The sequence below is a fragment of the Oncorhynchus mykiss genome, chromosome 1 (genome assembly GCF_013265735.2).
Source record: "Oncorhynchus mykiss isolate Arlee chromosome 1, USDA_OmykA_1.1, whole genome shotgun sequence".
NCBI classification, from domain to species: domain Eukaryota; kingdom Metazoa; phylum Chordata; class Actinopteri; order Salmoniformes; family Salmonidae; genus Oncorhynchus; species Oncorhynchus mykiss.
Window position 1 is genome coordinate 84,422,473 of NC_048565.1, and position 16,982 is coordinate 84,439,454.

Below are 16,982 nucleotides of genomic sequence, written 5' to 3' on the forward strand. Positions count from 1 at the left end.
CTCAGTTCAAGTTTAAAAGTTAAAATTTAATATTTGTTTTCACTGCATGTTACTTCTCCTTAAACAAAGTGTTGTTTTTGATTAATAGATTTTTGCACTTTATTTTTTTGTATTTCAATCCAATTATATTTTAAAAATATTTCAGTTGAGTGGATGATAGAAAATTGCTATTATTGTTTTTTCTTTGAAGTAAATTTAGCCCACTTTTGCTAAAATAGAAAATATAGTCTACTGATGGTGCCTTGAATACCGGTTTCTTTCATTTAATGTTCATGTTATGGGGATATTTATATAAAGGAAATTTGTCTTTTGTGTCTGTTGAAAATTAAAGATTACTGACAGCGCCATAAGAAAATATTGCTTTATTTATCTGATCATATTGTAATATATTTGTTAGGTTTTCAGTAGGTTCAATTAGGTTCACTAGACTATATGCGTCATTTAAAAATTTTTCAATGAACATTCGAACAGTCCGGCCCTCGTCTTGTAGCTGATTTTTTTATTTGGCCCTCCGTCCATTTGACTTTGACACCCCTGCAGTAGGGGAACCCATCGCCTTAATAAGTTTTAACCATTAAGCGATGTGGGTTATGTGATGGACAAATGTATTTAAACAAATGAGAAGAGAATCATATGAAAAGTATTGAAAGAATTGCCTTGTGAAAGGCAATTACTTTCTTTTAAAGGTATTTCTAGATGAAACACTGATTAGTTTGGTGAAAAAGTTACTGTGTGATTTTGTGTTGTACTCAAATGAAAAAGTGCTTAAAAACTTCTTGGCGCACCCATCCCGTTAGCGGGATCATTTTCGTCAACATCCGCTGAATTGCAGAGCGCCAAATTCAAATTAAATTACAAAAAATATTTAATTTTCATGAAATCACAAGTGCTGTTACGGTGCGTGAATGAGGACCCAAAAGCGAATTAACGTAAACAGAGCTTCTTTAATAACAAAACAAAACGTAGGCTCAGATGGACCGGCAGGTTCCGACAGGACAGGACAAGGTTGCAGCAAACATGACGATAGTCTGGTTCAGGCATGAACAACACAAACAAGAATCCGACAAGGACAGGAGCAGGAACAGAGAGAGATATAGAGACCTAATCAGAGGGAAAAAGGGAACAGGTGGGAAAAGGGGTGACGAGGTAGTTAGGAGGAGACAAGGCACAGCTGGGGAAAAGAGGGGGAGAAAAGGTAACCTAACAACGACCAGCAGAGGGAGACAGGGTGAAGGGAAAGGACAGAAACAAGACACAACATGACAGTACATGACAGTACCCCCCCACTCACCGAGCGCCTCCTGGCGCACTCGAGGAGGAAACCTGGCGGCAACGGAGGAAATCATCGATCAGCGCACGGTCCAGCACGTCCCGAGAGGGAACCCAACTCCTCTCCTCAGGACCGTACCCCTCCCAATCTACTAGGTACTGATGACCACGGCCCCGAGGACGCATGTCCAAAATCCTACGGACCCTGTAGATGGGTGCGCCCTCGACAAGGATGGGGGGGGGGGGGAAGACGAGCGGGGGCGCGAAGAACGGGCTTGATACAGGAGACATGGAAGACCGGGTGGACGCGACGAAGGTATCGCGGAAGAAGAAGTCGAACTGCGACAGGATTAATGACCTGAGAAATACGGAACGGACCAATGAACCGCGGGGTCAACTTGCGAGAAGTGGTCTTAAGGGGAAGGTTCTGAGTGGAGAGCCAAACTCTCTGACCGCGACAATATCTAGGACTCTTAGTTCTACGCTTATTAGCAGCCCTCACAGTCTGCGCCCTATAACGGCAAAGTGCAGACCTGACCCTCTTCCAGGTGCGCTCGCAACGTTGGACAAAAGCCTGAGCGGAGGGGACGCTGGACTCGGCGAACTGAGATGAGAACAGCGGAGGCTGGTACCCGAGGCTACTCTGAAAAGGAGATAGCCCGGTCGCAGACGAAGGAAGCGAGTTGTGGGCGTATTCTGCCCAGGGGAGCTGTTCTGACCAAGACGCAGGGTTGCGAAAAGAAAGACTGCGTAAGATGCGACCAATAGTCTGATTGGCCCGTTCTGCTTGACCGTTAGACTGGGGGTGAAAGCCGGAAGAGAGACTGACGGAAGCCCCAATCAAACGGCAAAACTCCCTCCAAAATTGAGACGTGAATTGCGGACCTCTGTCCGAAACGACGTCTGACGGAAGGCCATGAATTCTGAAAACATTCTCGATGATGATTTGTGCCGTCTCTTTAGCAGAAGGAAGCTTAGCAAGGGGAATAAAATGAGCCGCCTTAGAGAACCTGTCGACAACCGTAAGAATAACAGTCTTCCCCGCTGACGAAGGCAGTCCGGTGACAAAATCTAAGGCGATGTGAGACCACGGTCGAGAGGGAATGGGAAGCGGCCTGAGACGGCCGGCAGGAGGAGAGTTACCGGACTTAGTCTGCGCGCAGACCGAACAAGCAGCCACGAAGTGACGCGTGTCATGCTCCCGGGTGGGCCACCAAAAGCGCTGGCGAATGGAAGCAAGCGTACCCCGAACGCCAGGGTGGCCGGCTAACTTGGCAGAGTGAGCCCACTGAAGAACGGCCAGACGAGTAGGAACGGGAACGAAAAGAAGGTTCCTGGGACAAGCGCGCGGCGACGGAGTTTGAGTGAGTGCTTGCTTTACCTGCCTCTCAATTCCCCAGACAGTCAACCCGACAACACGCCCCTCAGGGAGAATCCCCTCGGGGTCAGTGGAGGCTACTGAAGAACTGAAGAGACGAGATAAAGCATCAGGCTTGGTGTTCTTAGAGCCCGGACGATAAGAAATCACGAACTCGAAACGAGCGAAAAACAGCGCCCAGCGCGCCTGACGCGCATTAAGTCGTTTGGCAGAACGGATGTACTCAAGGTTCCTATGGTCAGTCCAAACGACAAAAGGAACGGTCGCCCCCTCCAACCACTGTCGCCATTCGCCTAGGGCTAAGCGGATGGCGAGCAGTTCGCGGTTTCCCACATCATAGTTACGCTCCGACGGCGACAGGCGATGAGAAAAATACGCGCAAGGGTGGACCTTGTCGTCAGAGAAGGAGCGCTGAGAAAGAATGGCTCCCACGCCCACCTCTGACGCGTCAACCTCGACAATGAACTGTCTAGAGACGTCAGGTGTAACAAGGATAGGTGCGGATGTAAAACGATTCTTGAGGAGATCAAAAGCTCCCTGGGCGGAAACGGACCACTTAAAGCACGTCTTGACAGAAGTAAGGGCTGTGAGAGGAGCTGCCACCTGACCGAAATTACGGATGAAACGACGATAGAAGTTCGCAAAGCCGAGAAAGCGCTGCAGCTCGACGCGTGACTTAGGGACGGGCCAATCAATGACAGCTTGGACCTTAGCGGGATCCATCTTAATGCCTTCAGCGGAAATAACAGAACCGAGAAATGTGACGGAGGAGGCATGAAAAGAGCACTTCTCAGCCTTCACAAAAAGACAATTCTCTAAAAGGCGCTGGAGGACACGTCGAACGTGCTGAACATGAATCTGGAGTGACGGTGAAAAAATCAGGATATCGTCAAGGTAAACGAAAACAAAGATGTTCAGCATGTCTCTCAGGACATCATTGACTAATGCCTGAAAGACAGCTGGAGCGTTAGCGAGGCCGAAAGGAAGAACCCGGTATTCAAAGTGCCCTAACGGAGTGTTAAACGCCGTCTTCCACTCGTCCCCCTCCCTGATGCGCACGAGATGGTAAGCGTTACGAAGGTCCAACTTAGTGAAAAACCTGGCTCCCTGCAGGATCTCGAAGGCTGAAGACATAAGAGGAAGCGGATAACGATTCTTCACTGTTATGTCATTCAGCCCTCGATAATCTATGCAGGGGCGCAGGGACCCGTCCTTCTTCTTAACAAAAAAAAACCCCGCTCCGGCGGGAGAGGAGGAGGGGACTATGGTACCGGCGGCAAGAGCTACAGACAAATAATCTTCGAGAGCCTTACGTTCGGGAGCCGACAGAGAGTATAGTCTACCCCGGGGGGGAGTGGTTCCCGGAAGGAGATCAATACTACAATCATACGACCGGTGTGGAGGAAGAGAGGTGGCCCTGGACCGACTGAACACCGTGCGCAGATCGTGATATTCCTCCGGCACCCCTGTCAAATCACCAGGCTCCTCCTGTGAAGAAGAGACAGAGGAAACAGGAGGGATAGCAGACATTAAACATTTCACATGACAAGAGACGTTCCAGGAGAGGATAGAATTACTAGACCAATTAATGGAAGGATTATGACAAACTAGCCAGGGATGGCCCAAAACAACAGGTGTAAAAGGTGAACGAAAAATTAAAAAAGAAATGGTTTCGCTATGATTACCAGAAACAGTGAGGGTTAAAGGTAGCGTCTCACGCTGAATCCTGGGGAGAGGACTACCATCCAGGGCGAACAAGGCCGTGGACTCCCTTAACTGTCTGAGAGGAATGTCATGTTCCCGAGCCCAGGTCTCGTCCATAAAACAGCCCTCCGCCCCAGAGTCTATTAAGGCACTGCAGGAAGCTGACGAACCGGTCCAGCGTAGATGGACCGACAAGGTAGTGCAGGATCTTGAAGGAGAGACAGGAGTAGTAGCGCTCACCAGTAGCCCTCCGCTTACTGATGAGCTCTGGCTTTTACTGGACATGAAGTGACAAAATGACCAGCAGAACCGCAATAGAGACAGAGGCGGTTGGTGATTCTCCGTTCCCTCTCCTTAGTCGAGATGCGGATACCTCCCAGCTGCATAGGCTCAGCACCCGAGCCGGCAGAGGAAGATGGTAGTGATGCGGAGAGGGGGGCAACGGAGAACGCGAGCTCCTTTCCACGAGCTCGGTGACGAAGATCAACCCGTCGCTCAATGCGAATAGCGAGTTCAATCAAGGAATCCACGCTGGAAGGAACCTCCCGGGAGAGAATCTCATCCTTTACCTCTGCGCGGAGACCCTCCAGAAAACGAGCGAGCAAAGCCGGCTCGTTCCAGCCACTGGAGGCAGCAAGAGTGCGAAACTCAATAGAGTAGTCTGTTATGGATCGATTACCCTGACATAGGGAAGACAGGGCCCTGGAAGCCTCCTCCCCAAAAACAGATCGATCAAAAACCCGTATCATCTCCTCCTTAAAGTCCTGATACTGGTTAGTACACTCAGCCCTTGCCTCCCAGATTGCCGTGCCCCACTCACGAGCCCGTCCAGTAAGGAGAGATATGACGTAGGCGACACGAGCAGTGCTCCTGGAGTAAGTGTTGGGCTGGAGAGAAAACACAATATCACACTGGGTGAGGAACGAGCGGCATTCAGTGGGCTCCCCAGAGTAACACGGCGGGTTATTGATTCTGGGCTCCGGAGATTCGAAAGCCCTGAACGTGGCCGGTGGATCGAGGCGGAGATGGTGAACCTGTTCTGTGAGGTTGGAGACTTGGATGGCCAGGGTCTCAACGGCATGCCGAGCAGCAGACAATTCCTGCTTGTGTCTGCCTAGCATCGCTCCCTGGATCTCGACGGCTGAGTGGAGAGGATCCGAAGTCGCTGGGTCCATTCTTGGTCGGATTCTTCTGTTACGGTGCGTGAATGAGGACCCAAAAGCGAATTAACGTAAACAGAGCTTCTTTAATAACAAAACAAAACGTAGGCTCAGATGGACCGGCAGGTTCCGACAGGACAGGACAAGGTTGCAGCAAACATGACGATAGTCTGGTTCAGGCATGAACAACACAAACAAGAATCCGACAAGGACAGGAGCAGGAACAGAGAGAGATATAGAGACCTAATCAGAGGGAAAAAGGGAACAGGTGGGAAAAGGGGTGACGAGGTAGTTAGGAGGAGACAAGGCACAGCTGGGGAAAAGAGGGGGAGAAAAGGTAACCTAACAACGACCAGCAGAGGGAGACAGGGTGAAGGGAAAGGACAGAAACAAGACACAACATGACAGTACATGACAAGTGCAATATACCAAAACACAGCTTAGCTTGTTGTCAATCCACCTGGCATGTCAGATTTCAAAAAAGCTTTTCAGCGAAAGCAATCCAAGTGTTTATGTGAGGACATCTCTCGCAGCAAACAAAACATTACAAACAGCTAGCAGCAAAGTAGATTGGTCACGAAAGTCCGTTTTTTTTTTTTAATCGCTTACCTTTGATGATCTTCGGATGTATGCACTCACAAGACTCCCAGTTACACAATAAATGTTCCTTTTGTTCGATAAAGATTATCTTCATATCCAAAAACCTCTATTTGTTGGCGCGTTTTGTTTAGTAATCCACAGGCTCAAGCAGGTCACGACAGGCAGACGAAAATTCCAAATATTATCCGTAAAGTTGGTAGAAACATTTTACAATAAATAATCAATAATATTTCAACCGGGCGGTAGCCTTTTCAATAAGTGAGAGAGAGAAAAGGTCTGCTCCAACCTTCTTGCGCATGCAAAACTCTGGGGACACACAGCTATCCACTGACGCAATGTGATCATTCTCGCTCATTTTTCAGAATAAAAGCCTGAAACTATGTCTAAAGACTGTTCACACCATGTGGATGCCATAGGGAAAGGAATCTGGTTGATATCCCTATAAATGGAGGGAAGGCATGCAATGGAACAGAGAGGTTTCAGAAAAACAGCACTTCCTGGTTGGATTTTCCTCAGGTTTTCGCATGCAATATCAGTTCTGTTATGCTCACAGACAATACTTTGACAGTTTTGGAAACTTTGGAGTGTTTTCTATCCCAATATGCCAATTGTATGCATATTCTAGCTACTGGGCCTGTGAAATAGGCAGTTTCATTTGGGTAGGTTTTTCATCCAAACATCAAAATAATGCCCCCTAGTCTCAAGAGGTTAGTTTTGAATCAACAGCTTTCGTGATGATCTGTTTTGAGTTGTGAAGTAGAGTTGTGAAATATTACCACATATGTGTGAAAATAGTATGAAAGCAAACAAATAAAAAGTAATTGACGTTTTGAAAGATATTTTACTGTTCTCAAGATCATTTGTCACAACATGATGGGAGCTCTGTGCTCTGTGAGTTTGAGTGAGAAATTAATTATGATTTATGATGTATCTGAAGTAGTTTGGAGTATTGGAGTCAATAACAGAACGTATAGCTCAGTATTTAACATGACGTCATGGAAGGATTGTAACTGAAACTTGCAGCATTCTGAGCTACTATAACTTTCACACTTTTGCTGTACATTTCCTGTATGGTGGTGAGAAACAGAGAGTGTTCTGTTGAACGTAAAATCACATCAGACTGGGTTGTGGGAATCCTGAACCATGAGACCGGTTTAAAGTTAGTCTGTAGAGGTCTTGGCCTTAAAGTAGTCTATATACTGCAATGGTTCCTATCTTCCACTGAGGGGAGCATGTACACACAAACAGAAGCAGTAAGAGTTAAAGTGAGGTGTGTGAACACTAGGAAGTAATAGTTCTCACTGGTGCCTTGGTCCTTGACACACATTTGTGCTCAGGCCAATTTAACGTAACAGGCAGACTCTAACTCTCATGGCTCTTCATCTCTCCCTCCTCCTGCTCCTCCTTCTCCTCCTCGTCTACAGAATCTCAGCGGGTAAAGGTAACATTTCTATTTATTAAGGGTGAAGTCCCCTGAGTCAATTCACTTTAAAAACTGTATAATCAATCAGAATCATGAACAAGCAGTTTAAAAGTTTTTGGAGTGATGTGGTATTTACATTTTCCCTCTGTTAAGATTCTATTAAATGTTAACTCTAATTTAAATGTGTTTTGTGTTGATGTGTCCACAGTGGGGTATGTTTCTGTGCAGACAGGAGGCTCCATCACCTTCCCATGTCGCTATGATCAGTATTACATAAACCACGTGAAATACTGGTGTAAAGGATTAGGTTGGGATGTATGTTCGTATGTAGTACGTACTGACCATCCTAAGAGCAGTGGTAAGACCTCAATCTCTGATGACATCAACAAGAGAATCTTCACCGTGACCATGACTGACCTGGCGTCATGGGACTCTAATACTTACAGGTGTGTTGTGGAGATCAATAGAGGACCAGATATCATGATACAATGGTTCTACCTGTCTGTCACTCCAGGTAAGATCCCTTCACTGCTTGTATCTAGTAAAGTAGAATGAATAATTCCTAGACAGAGCTATACTGTAAATGTAGTTAAAACAAGATTATATTTTGTGTCATGATGGAGTAACAGAACTAAGCTTGTGAGGATAGTTACATTCTTCAAGAATCAATGACTATATATAATTATTATGAATTTAAAAGACCAAAAATGGATGTACCAATCACAGAATGCAGCTTGAAGGAATTTGTAAGGAGGCTGTTGTAAAAGCACTTTTTCTCCTCTGAATTCTTGTTTTTTACCTGTGTTCAGGTACTCCAGAACTCTATGTGGAACAAGAGGAAGTGACTGGAGTAGAAGGAGAGAGTGTCACTGTCCGTTGCTACTATAGTAATTCTGGAGATATGAAGTGGTGCAGGATGGGTGGTGATTGTGTGAGTGGGTATTCTGGGACTTTACATGGAACATCAGTGACATTAACGCGGACTAGTGATGCCAACAACAGAACAGTCTTAACAGTGACTATGAGTGGACTGAAGATGGAGAACACTGACTGGTATTGGTGTAGAGTTGGAGAAATAGAGATGCCTATTCACATCACTGTCAGTCAACAAACTGCAACACAGAGAACCTCTAAGATGACCTCAAGTTAGTAGATGAATCACATACTTTATGATCAATATGATTCACTTTGTTTTATCCACTGGTATCATCTGGAACTAAGTGTAATATGAACTATGAATGTGATGTTGCTATACAACCTGACTATCTGGTTTACCATTAACTTCATTGATGATATTGTTGTTTTACCTCACAGCAACCCAAGATCCAACCCCTCAACAACCCTCTGCCTCTCCAACTGCTGAGCCTGTTCAGACTGACAACACAAGTCAAGGAGCTGAGGGGAACATGGAGGAAGTCCACCAGAGGTTATTATCACTCCTTCAGATGTTTTATCCCACATGTTGTTAGATAATATGAACTCTGAGAAACATTACAATTCCATCATACACTACAACAGTTAATGCTAACCAAACACCCTCCCTAAATGCATATAGAGACTGTTATCACTTCCTCCTGGGTAGAACATCTCTGTGGTTGCCTTGTGAAAAGTAGCAGCATTATTGTGTTATACTCACTCATGTGCAAGAACAAGTTGCAAACTTAATAAATAGTCATAATCTCAATAATAATCATATCATCTCTTCATTTGCATGGTCAACTTTCACACATGTGAATAGATAAATAATTGTTCCACTTATCATACAAGTTGTTACCTTTTCACAAATGATACATTTATAATCATCTATTTTAATTGTATTATTAATTCAAGTTGTCATCAGGTCCGTGAAAGTCCTACTCATCTCTCTGGGCATGTTGGTGGTGGTGACAGCTGGTATCCTAGTAACATGGAAGATGTGGAGAAGGCATAGTAAGTAGTCATTTTATGTGAATATAAAACAGGAGAATAGTTTAGAAAATTCTAAATGTATTGATATTGTGACCAACAGTATATTTCTCACCTGTGATTTATCTTGAATGACAGAAAACATTTGGAGGAATTGTCTTTAAGAAATCCATTCAGAGATATTATTGTACTATAACAAACTCAGAAGTAGTTGACATCTCCCTCTCTTTATTCCAGAGGACAATAAGGCCAAGGACCAGACAACTAACAACTCAGTGGTAGGATACACTTCTTTAATGTTATTATTTTCAAACATCTGCAAATCTGTTGTTGATCTGGGATCATCTACCATTTGACTCCAGCGTTACCTGTTCAGTTGATTATCAATGAGTTGACATAAAAGGTCCCATATTCTAACTGAACCCAAGCTCTTATAGCTCTCAAGATGTTAAAAAGACTGTTAAAAAGACAGATAACAGGAAATTGTCAGTTCACTAAACATACATCTGAAACAAACTGTGGTTTAGGTGGTAAATAGACAAGTCCTGTTCCTCTTTGCTATTTATTTCTTTGCAGTCTGCTGACTCTGAGCAGGACATTACATACAGCACAGTGACCCACACCAGAAAAATAGCACAGCAGGTACAAACTGAATAAAACTTGTATTTTTCTGTGGAGATCTTGGAATAGAACCAATAACTCCATCTCTGCAGTGAGCCGGGGTTCTCTCTCTCTCTCTCTCTCTCTCTCTCTCTCTCCTTCTCTCCTTCTCTCTCTCTCTCTCTCCTTCTCTCTCTCCTCAATTTCTGCAGTGTGAGTTGGTGTTCTCTATCTCTCTCTCTCGATCTCTCTGTCCTCGATTTCTGCAGTGTGAGTTGGTGTTCTCTATCTCTCTCTCTCTATCTCTCTGTCCTCGATTTCTGCAGTTTGAGCTGGTGTTTCTCTCTCTCTGTCATCGGAATTTCATAATTCCTATATGTGTTCATTAATTAAATTCACTCAGTCTATTTTATTAGAATTTGTAAGATTCCTATTTGCATAAAATCGATAGAGACCAGTCTTATCAAAATTAGATAATAGTATTTATTCTCGGAGCTCGCTGCCATGGAACCACGAACAACAGTTTATATACAAAATTTGACGTCATAGGTTATAAAATATCCTTCCTCCTATCGACCAAGGCAAAACAGGTTCAAAGGTTTATTCCAACCCCCTAGCTCACTCACTCCAGACACAAACCATATCAAGATTAACTTCTGAAATCTCACCTTCGTCTATCACTATTCAGCAGACAGTTCCAGATAATGGAAAACCTAGGGAGACACTCGCTGCCTTATCTAAACATCCCAGAGCTAAGTTGAGTTGGTTCAACCATAGGTTAACGACCCTCTTTACTTACTTAAAAACCCACAATCCATTCCTCCCTAACCCAGCTGGAATGGTATTTATTATGTTTAATTACCCCCTGTTTCATGCTGCACAATCCCTTCCTTGTGAATTAACATTATTAATCAGATATAATAAAACAGGGTAGAGTTTAATTAGTTATAGTTCTATTTAAACGTAGATATTGTTTAGTCATTATTCATAAAAACACTAACACTCTCTCTCTCTTAACTCAATTAAATTAAAAACAATTTGGGAGGTAGGCGTGGGAAACATATGTTTACATTGCCAAAGCAAGGGAAATAGATAGTAAACAAAGTTAAATAACAAAACAACATTTACAGTAAACATCACACTCACTAAAGTTCCAAAAAACATTTCTAATGTCATATTACATCTATACATTTTTTACAGTTAAGAACAACTTCTTATTTTCAACGAGGGAATAGGAACAGTGGGTTAAATGCCTGTTCAGGAGCAGCACGACAAATTTATATATTGTCAGCTGGGGATTTGAACTTGCAACCTTTCAGTTACTAGTCCAACACTCTAGCCACTAGGCTACCCTGCCACCTATAGTGTTGTAATGATGTGCAAATAGTTAAAGTACAATAGGGAAAATAAATACACAAATATATGTTGTAAAGGTTTTTCTTGTGGCAACAGTTCACAAATCTTGCTGCTGTGATTACACACTGTGGTATTTTAACCACTAGGTATTCTGCCACTGTGTACTCTCTGTTTAGGGCCAAATAGCATTCTAGTTTGCTCAGTATTTTGTAAATTCTTAAAAATGTGTCAAGTAATTGTCACAATCATCGTATGAAGCATAGTATGCGTACGTACATTCTCTTTATTAAAAGACTGAACACCAAACAATCTAACAAAATAACAACTGAACCGTGACGCTATACAACATCATTCTGACAGGCAACTACACACAGTTAAGATCCCACACCAGAAAGTGGGTAACAGGGCTGCCTAAATATGATCCATAATCAGAGACAACGATAAACAGCTGTCTCTGATTGGGATCCATATCAGGCCAACATAGAAATACAAAAACCCATAGACTTACAACAACCCTAGACATACAACAACCCTAGACATACAACACTAGAGGACCCACCCTAGTCACACCCTGACCTAACCATTATTTATAGAAAACAGAGATATATAAGGTCAGGGCGTGACAGTAATAATTGTTTTGCTTTCGCAAGAATTGGTTGGGTCTAATTGTGTTGCTGTCCTGGGGCTCTGTGGGGTATGTATGTGTTTGTGAACAGAGCCCCAGGACCAGTTTGCTGAGGGGACTCTTCTTGAAGATCATTTATTTGTAGGTGATGGCTTTGTTATGGAAGGTGTGGGATTCACTTCCTTTTGTGTGGTTGTAGAATTAACGTCTCTTTACTTTATTTTGATCATTAGCGGGTATCGGCCTAATTCTGCTCTGCATGCATTATTTGGTGTTTTACATTGCACACTGGGGATATTTTTGCAGAATTCTGCATGCAGAGTCTCTATTTGGTGTTGTCCCATTTTGTGAATTCTTGTTGGTGAGCGGACCCCAGACCTCACAACCATAAAGGGCAATGGGTTCTATAACTGTTTCAAGTATATTTAGCCAAATCCTAATTGGTATGTCACATTTGATGTTCCTTATCTTCTTACCTTGTCTCTCAGATCATTCACAGCTTTGTGGAAGTTACCTGTGGCGTTGATGTTTAGGCCAAGGTATGTCTAGTTTTTTGTGTGCTCTAGTGCAACGGTGTCTTGATGGAATTTGTATTTGTGGTCCTGGCAACTGGACCTTTTTTGGAAGACCATTATTTTTGTCTTACTGAGATTTACTGTCAGGGTCCAGGTCTGACAGAATCTGTGCAAAAGATCTAGGTGCTGCTGTAGGCCCTCCTTGGTTGGGGACAGAAGAACCAGAACAAGAGGAAACAGTAGACATTTGACTTCAGGTTCTAGTAGGGTGAGGCCGGGTGCTGCAGACTGTTCCAGTGCCCTCGCCAATTGAATGATATATATATGTTGAAAAGTACAGATAAAAAAAAGGACTTCTTAAGTAGTACTTTAACGTATTTTTACTTGAGTACTTTACACCACTGGTCCTTGTTTCCAAATATTGGAGAATGTGCCAGAGCTGTGGATTATGTTATAGAGTTTAAGTATAGCCAATTGGAATTTGTGGTCTGTATATTTTATTATTTCATTTAGGATACCATCAGCCACACAGGCCTTTTTGGGTTGGAGGGTTTGTATTTTGTCCTCTAGTTCATTCAATTTAATTGGAGTGGGTTCTGGAAGTCTTTAATAGTGGATTCTAAGATTTGTATTTGATCATGTATATCTTTTTGCTTTTTGTTCATTGTTACAGAGCCAAATAGATTGGAGAAGTGGTTTATCCAAACACCTCCGATTTGTTGTTGTTTTTTCAGAGTTTCCAGAATTGGTTAGATTTTAAGGATTCTTTAATTACATTGAGCTAATTTCTGACATGCTGTTCCTTATTTTTCCACAGTGTATGTCTGCACTATTTTAGTGATTCACCGTAGCGAAGGCGTAGGCTCAGATTTTCTGGGTCTCTATGTTTTTGGTTGGATTGGTATCTCAATTTCTTTCTTAGGTTTATGCATTCTTCATCAAACCATTTGTCATTGTTGTTAATTTTCTTAGGTTGTCTGCTTGACATTTTTGATTTGATTTTGGATGCTGAAAGGTCAAATATACTGTTTAGGTTTTCTACTGCCAAGTTTACACCTTCACCATTACAGTGAAACATTTTGTCCAGGACCTTTTCTAGAAGGGATTGAATTTGTTGTTGACTAATTGTTTTTTGCTAGATTTCACACTACGTTCCTTCTTTCTATACCATTTCTTAAATGTATTCCTTTCCTTTGGCTTTGATGCCTCAGGGAGGCATATGGGGGAGGGAATATGGTCACCTCCAGGTAGGTTTTTGTCCCCCTGTGTTCTGAGGGTGTCAGGTTCTTGTTGAGTTCTGACATTTAGGCCGCCACAGACTAGCACACATCCCTGAGACTGGAAATTGTTGATCTCCCCCTCTAGGATGGAGAAGCTGTCATCGTTAAAGCACAGGGATTCTATTGGGGGGATATAGGTAGCACACATGAGGACATTCTTCTCTGTTGAGATCATTTCATTATTAGTTTCTTGCTAGATGTTAAATGTTCCTGTTTTGACGAATGGAGTGGGTTAGGTCTGCTCTATACGGAATTAGCATACCCCCTGAGTCTCTTCCCTGTTTGACACCTGATAGTTTGGTGGATGTGGCTAACAGCTGTCTGTAGCTTAGAGGGCAACCAGTGGGTCCCTCTCCTTTATACCGTGTTTCTTGTAGGATGACAATGTCTATATTTCCAATTTCTTTGATGAAGTCTGGGTTCCTGGACCATCACAGTAGGTGTGAGCAGAGCATGTTGAGCATCTGATACGTACAGTTGAAGTCGGAGGTTTACGTGCATCTTCGCCAAATACATTTAAACTCAGTTTTTCACAATTCCTGACAAATTAATCCTAGTAAGAATTCCCTGTTTTAGGTTATATCACAATTTAGGTTATACACCAATTTATTTTAAGAAAGTGAAATGACATGATAATAGTAGAGAATGATTTATTTCAGCTTTTATGTCTTTCATCACATTCCCAGTTGGTCAGAAGTTTACATACACTCAATTAGTATTTGGTAGCATTGCCTTTAAATTGTTTAACTTAGGTCAAGCGTTTCGGGTAGCCTTCCACAAGCTTCCCACAATAAGTTGGGTGAATTTTGGCCCGTTCCTCCTGACAGAGCTGGTGTAACTGAGTCAGGTTTGTAGGCCTACTTGCTCGCACACGCTTTTTCAGATCTACCCACAAATTGTCTATAGGATTGAGGTCAGGGCTTTTTGATGGCCACTCCAATACCTTGACTTTGTTGTCCTTAAGCCATTTTGCCACAACTTTGGAAGTATGCTTGGTGTCATTGTCCATTTGGAAGACCCATTTACGACCAAGCTTTAACTTCCTGACTGATCTTGAGATGTTGCTTCAATATATCCACACAATGTTCCTTTCTCATGATGCCATCTATTGTGTGAAGTGCACCAGTCCCTCCTGCAGCAAATCACCCCCACAACATGATGCTGCCACCCCCGTGCTTCATGGTTGGGATGGTGTTCTTCGGCTTGCAAGCCTCCCCCTTTTTCCTCCAAACATAACGATGGTCATTATGGCCAAACAGTTATATTTCTGGCATTTAGGTTGCCACAGACTAGTCCATGTCCCTGGGCCTGGAAATGGTTGATCTCCTCCTCTAGGGTGAGCGAAGCTAGCTGAGCATCTGAAGTTCCGGGTCTTTTCCAATGCATGTAGCCATGTGTTTATCTTCTGTGCTGTCCATTTCTCAGAGGCCAAACCCAGAGAGACGCCATGACGTGATGTACAGCACTGTGATGCCTGATCAGTTCAGGACAGAAGAGAAGGTCAACTTATGGCTACAAGCATCTCGACTCGTAGACAACATTATTGCTGTTACTCATAAAACGTCACTGCCTTGGCAAATGTGCATCTGTTTTAGAAAACAATTGTATTTCCAGTCTAATGTTCTGTCTTGGAACAAGCAATAGGTAAATGTACACTATAACAGTATAACAACACGTTTTTGTTACTTGGGCGTCTCTCTACCAACAGGATCCATTTCCTGAAGCTGATGATGATGTCACATACAGCACTGTCATCCCCCAGCACAAGACCCAACTAAAAGGACAGACCAAGGTAAAGCTGTTCTACTGATTCTCCACAGCTGGTATTATGTTATCAGAAACAACAGTAGGTGATTGTTTCCTCAGTGTTAATATAGTCATGGTTACATCACCATTATAGCTGTAGGCCTAATATATCACCTTTATGTTACATATCACAATTATAACTGTCTACCCTTTTAATTTCACAGAGAAGTGTGTTTTTATAGTGTATCTCCATCATGACAGAACTATCCCTGTTCACCTCTCTACCTGTTCCTCCTCTGTAGTCAGCAGAACCAGATGATAATGTGGTCTACAGCTCACTAGCTCTACAGGTGACCACACAGGTCAGTGTTGGTGTCTCCTCTGTCTGTTGTACCAGATGATGCTGATCTCTCAACAAAGATACAGACAACACCACATTACTATGTGTACTAAACATCACTCTTTAACCACACAAATCTGTCTTCGTTTTTTTATTTTGCTGCATGTAAAATGTTGTCATCACATTGTGATCAGCTAAACTATTGTTATCAGTGTGTATCTATAACATTACAGTGTGGACTGCACCTGGGTTTAGGGTGACGTTGCACCTAGATGATGATCTTGGGTCAGATAAAAAAAAATTCCCCACCAAAGGTTAAGGTTAGGATAGGAGGAGATCTGTATCTAGTTGAAACGTCACAATGGAGATTGTGACTGAATGTTTCACTTTCTCTCCAGCAGAGGGCAGCAGCAGCACAGTAGTGACTGACTGAGAAGACCTTCCTTTTACTGGAAGGACAGAACACTCCCCTCTCCTGTGTCACAACATCTATCTGCCTCCAATATTCTTCTGTCATACCTCTTAACCCACCCCAGGAAGACACCTCTATCCTTTAGTGTAATAAACTACTGAAGACAGTCTGCTGTGTTTGTTCTGATTATCATCACATTTCTGTTATTAGTTATGTTCCACCACCTTTCCCCTTGTCTCTTATTTCTTACATCATGATCTCATTGATCTAGTTTAATGTCCTATGCCTGTAACTAATCATGATCAAACGTGTATTAAGATCTTAGTATAGACAGCTACTATGTATAATAACTACTGTACTGCAATAATAAAATGTATTATATACACTGCTCAAAAAAATAAAGGGAACACTAAAATAACACATCCTAGATCTGAATGAATGAAATATTCTTATTAAATACTTTTTCCCTCTACATAGTTGAATGTGCTGACAACAAAATCACACAAAAATGATCAATGGAAATCAAATTTATCAACCCATGGAGGTCAGGATTTGGAGTCAAGATTAAAGTGGAAAACCACACTACGGGCTGATCCAACTTTGATGTCATGTCCTTAAAACAAGTCAAAATGAGACTCAGTAGTGTGTGTGGCCTCCACGTGCCTGTAT

General features: G+C 42.9%; 1 protein-coding gene across 2 annotated transcripts; it reads left to right on the forward strand.

Annotated features, from left to right (window-relative positions):
• Positions 1–8,355: 8,355 nt before the first annotated feature.
• Positions 8,356–16,726, forward strand: LOC110531070. 2 transcript variants are annotated; one of them, XM_036987445.1, is made up of 8 exons: positions 8,356–8,679; positions 8,849–8,960; positions 9,375–9,463; positions 9,677–9,717; positions 10,016–10,081; positions 15,524–15,607; positions 15,864–15,923; positions 16,300–16,726. In XM_036987445.1, exons 1-8 carry the CDS (start codon positions 8,436–8,438, stop codon positions 16,321–16,323), a joined length of 720 nt encoding a protein of 239 aa, XP_036843340.1. In that variant the 5' UTR covers positions 8,356–8,435; the 3' UTR covers positions 16,324–16,726. The 2 variants fall into 2 exon arrangements, with proteins under 2 accessions (XP_036843340.1, XP_036843346.1); XM_036987451.1 differs by having other exon boundaries at positions 16,303–16,726.
• Positions 16,727–16,982: the final 256 nt, after the last annotated feature.

Coding starts and splice junctions, on each gene's coding strand:
- LOC110531070 (XM_036987445.1), top strand. CDS start 8,436: ATGAAGTGGTGCAGGATGGGTGGTGATTGTGTGAGTGGGTATTCTGGG. Junction 15,608..15,863: donor AACTAAAAGGACAGACCAAG/GTAAAGCTGTTC, acceptor CCTCCTCTGTAG/TCAGCAGAACCAGATGATAA. Junction 15,924..16,299: donor CTCTACAGGTGACCACACAG/GTCAGTGTTGGT, acceptor CTTTCTCTCCAG/CAGAGGGCAGCAGCAGCACA.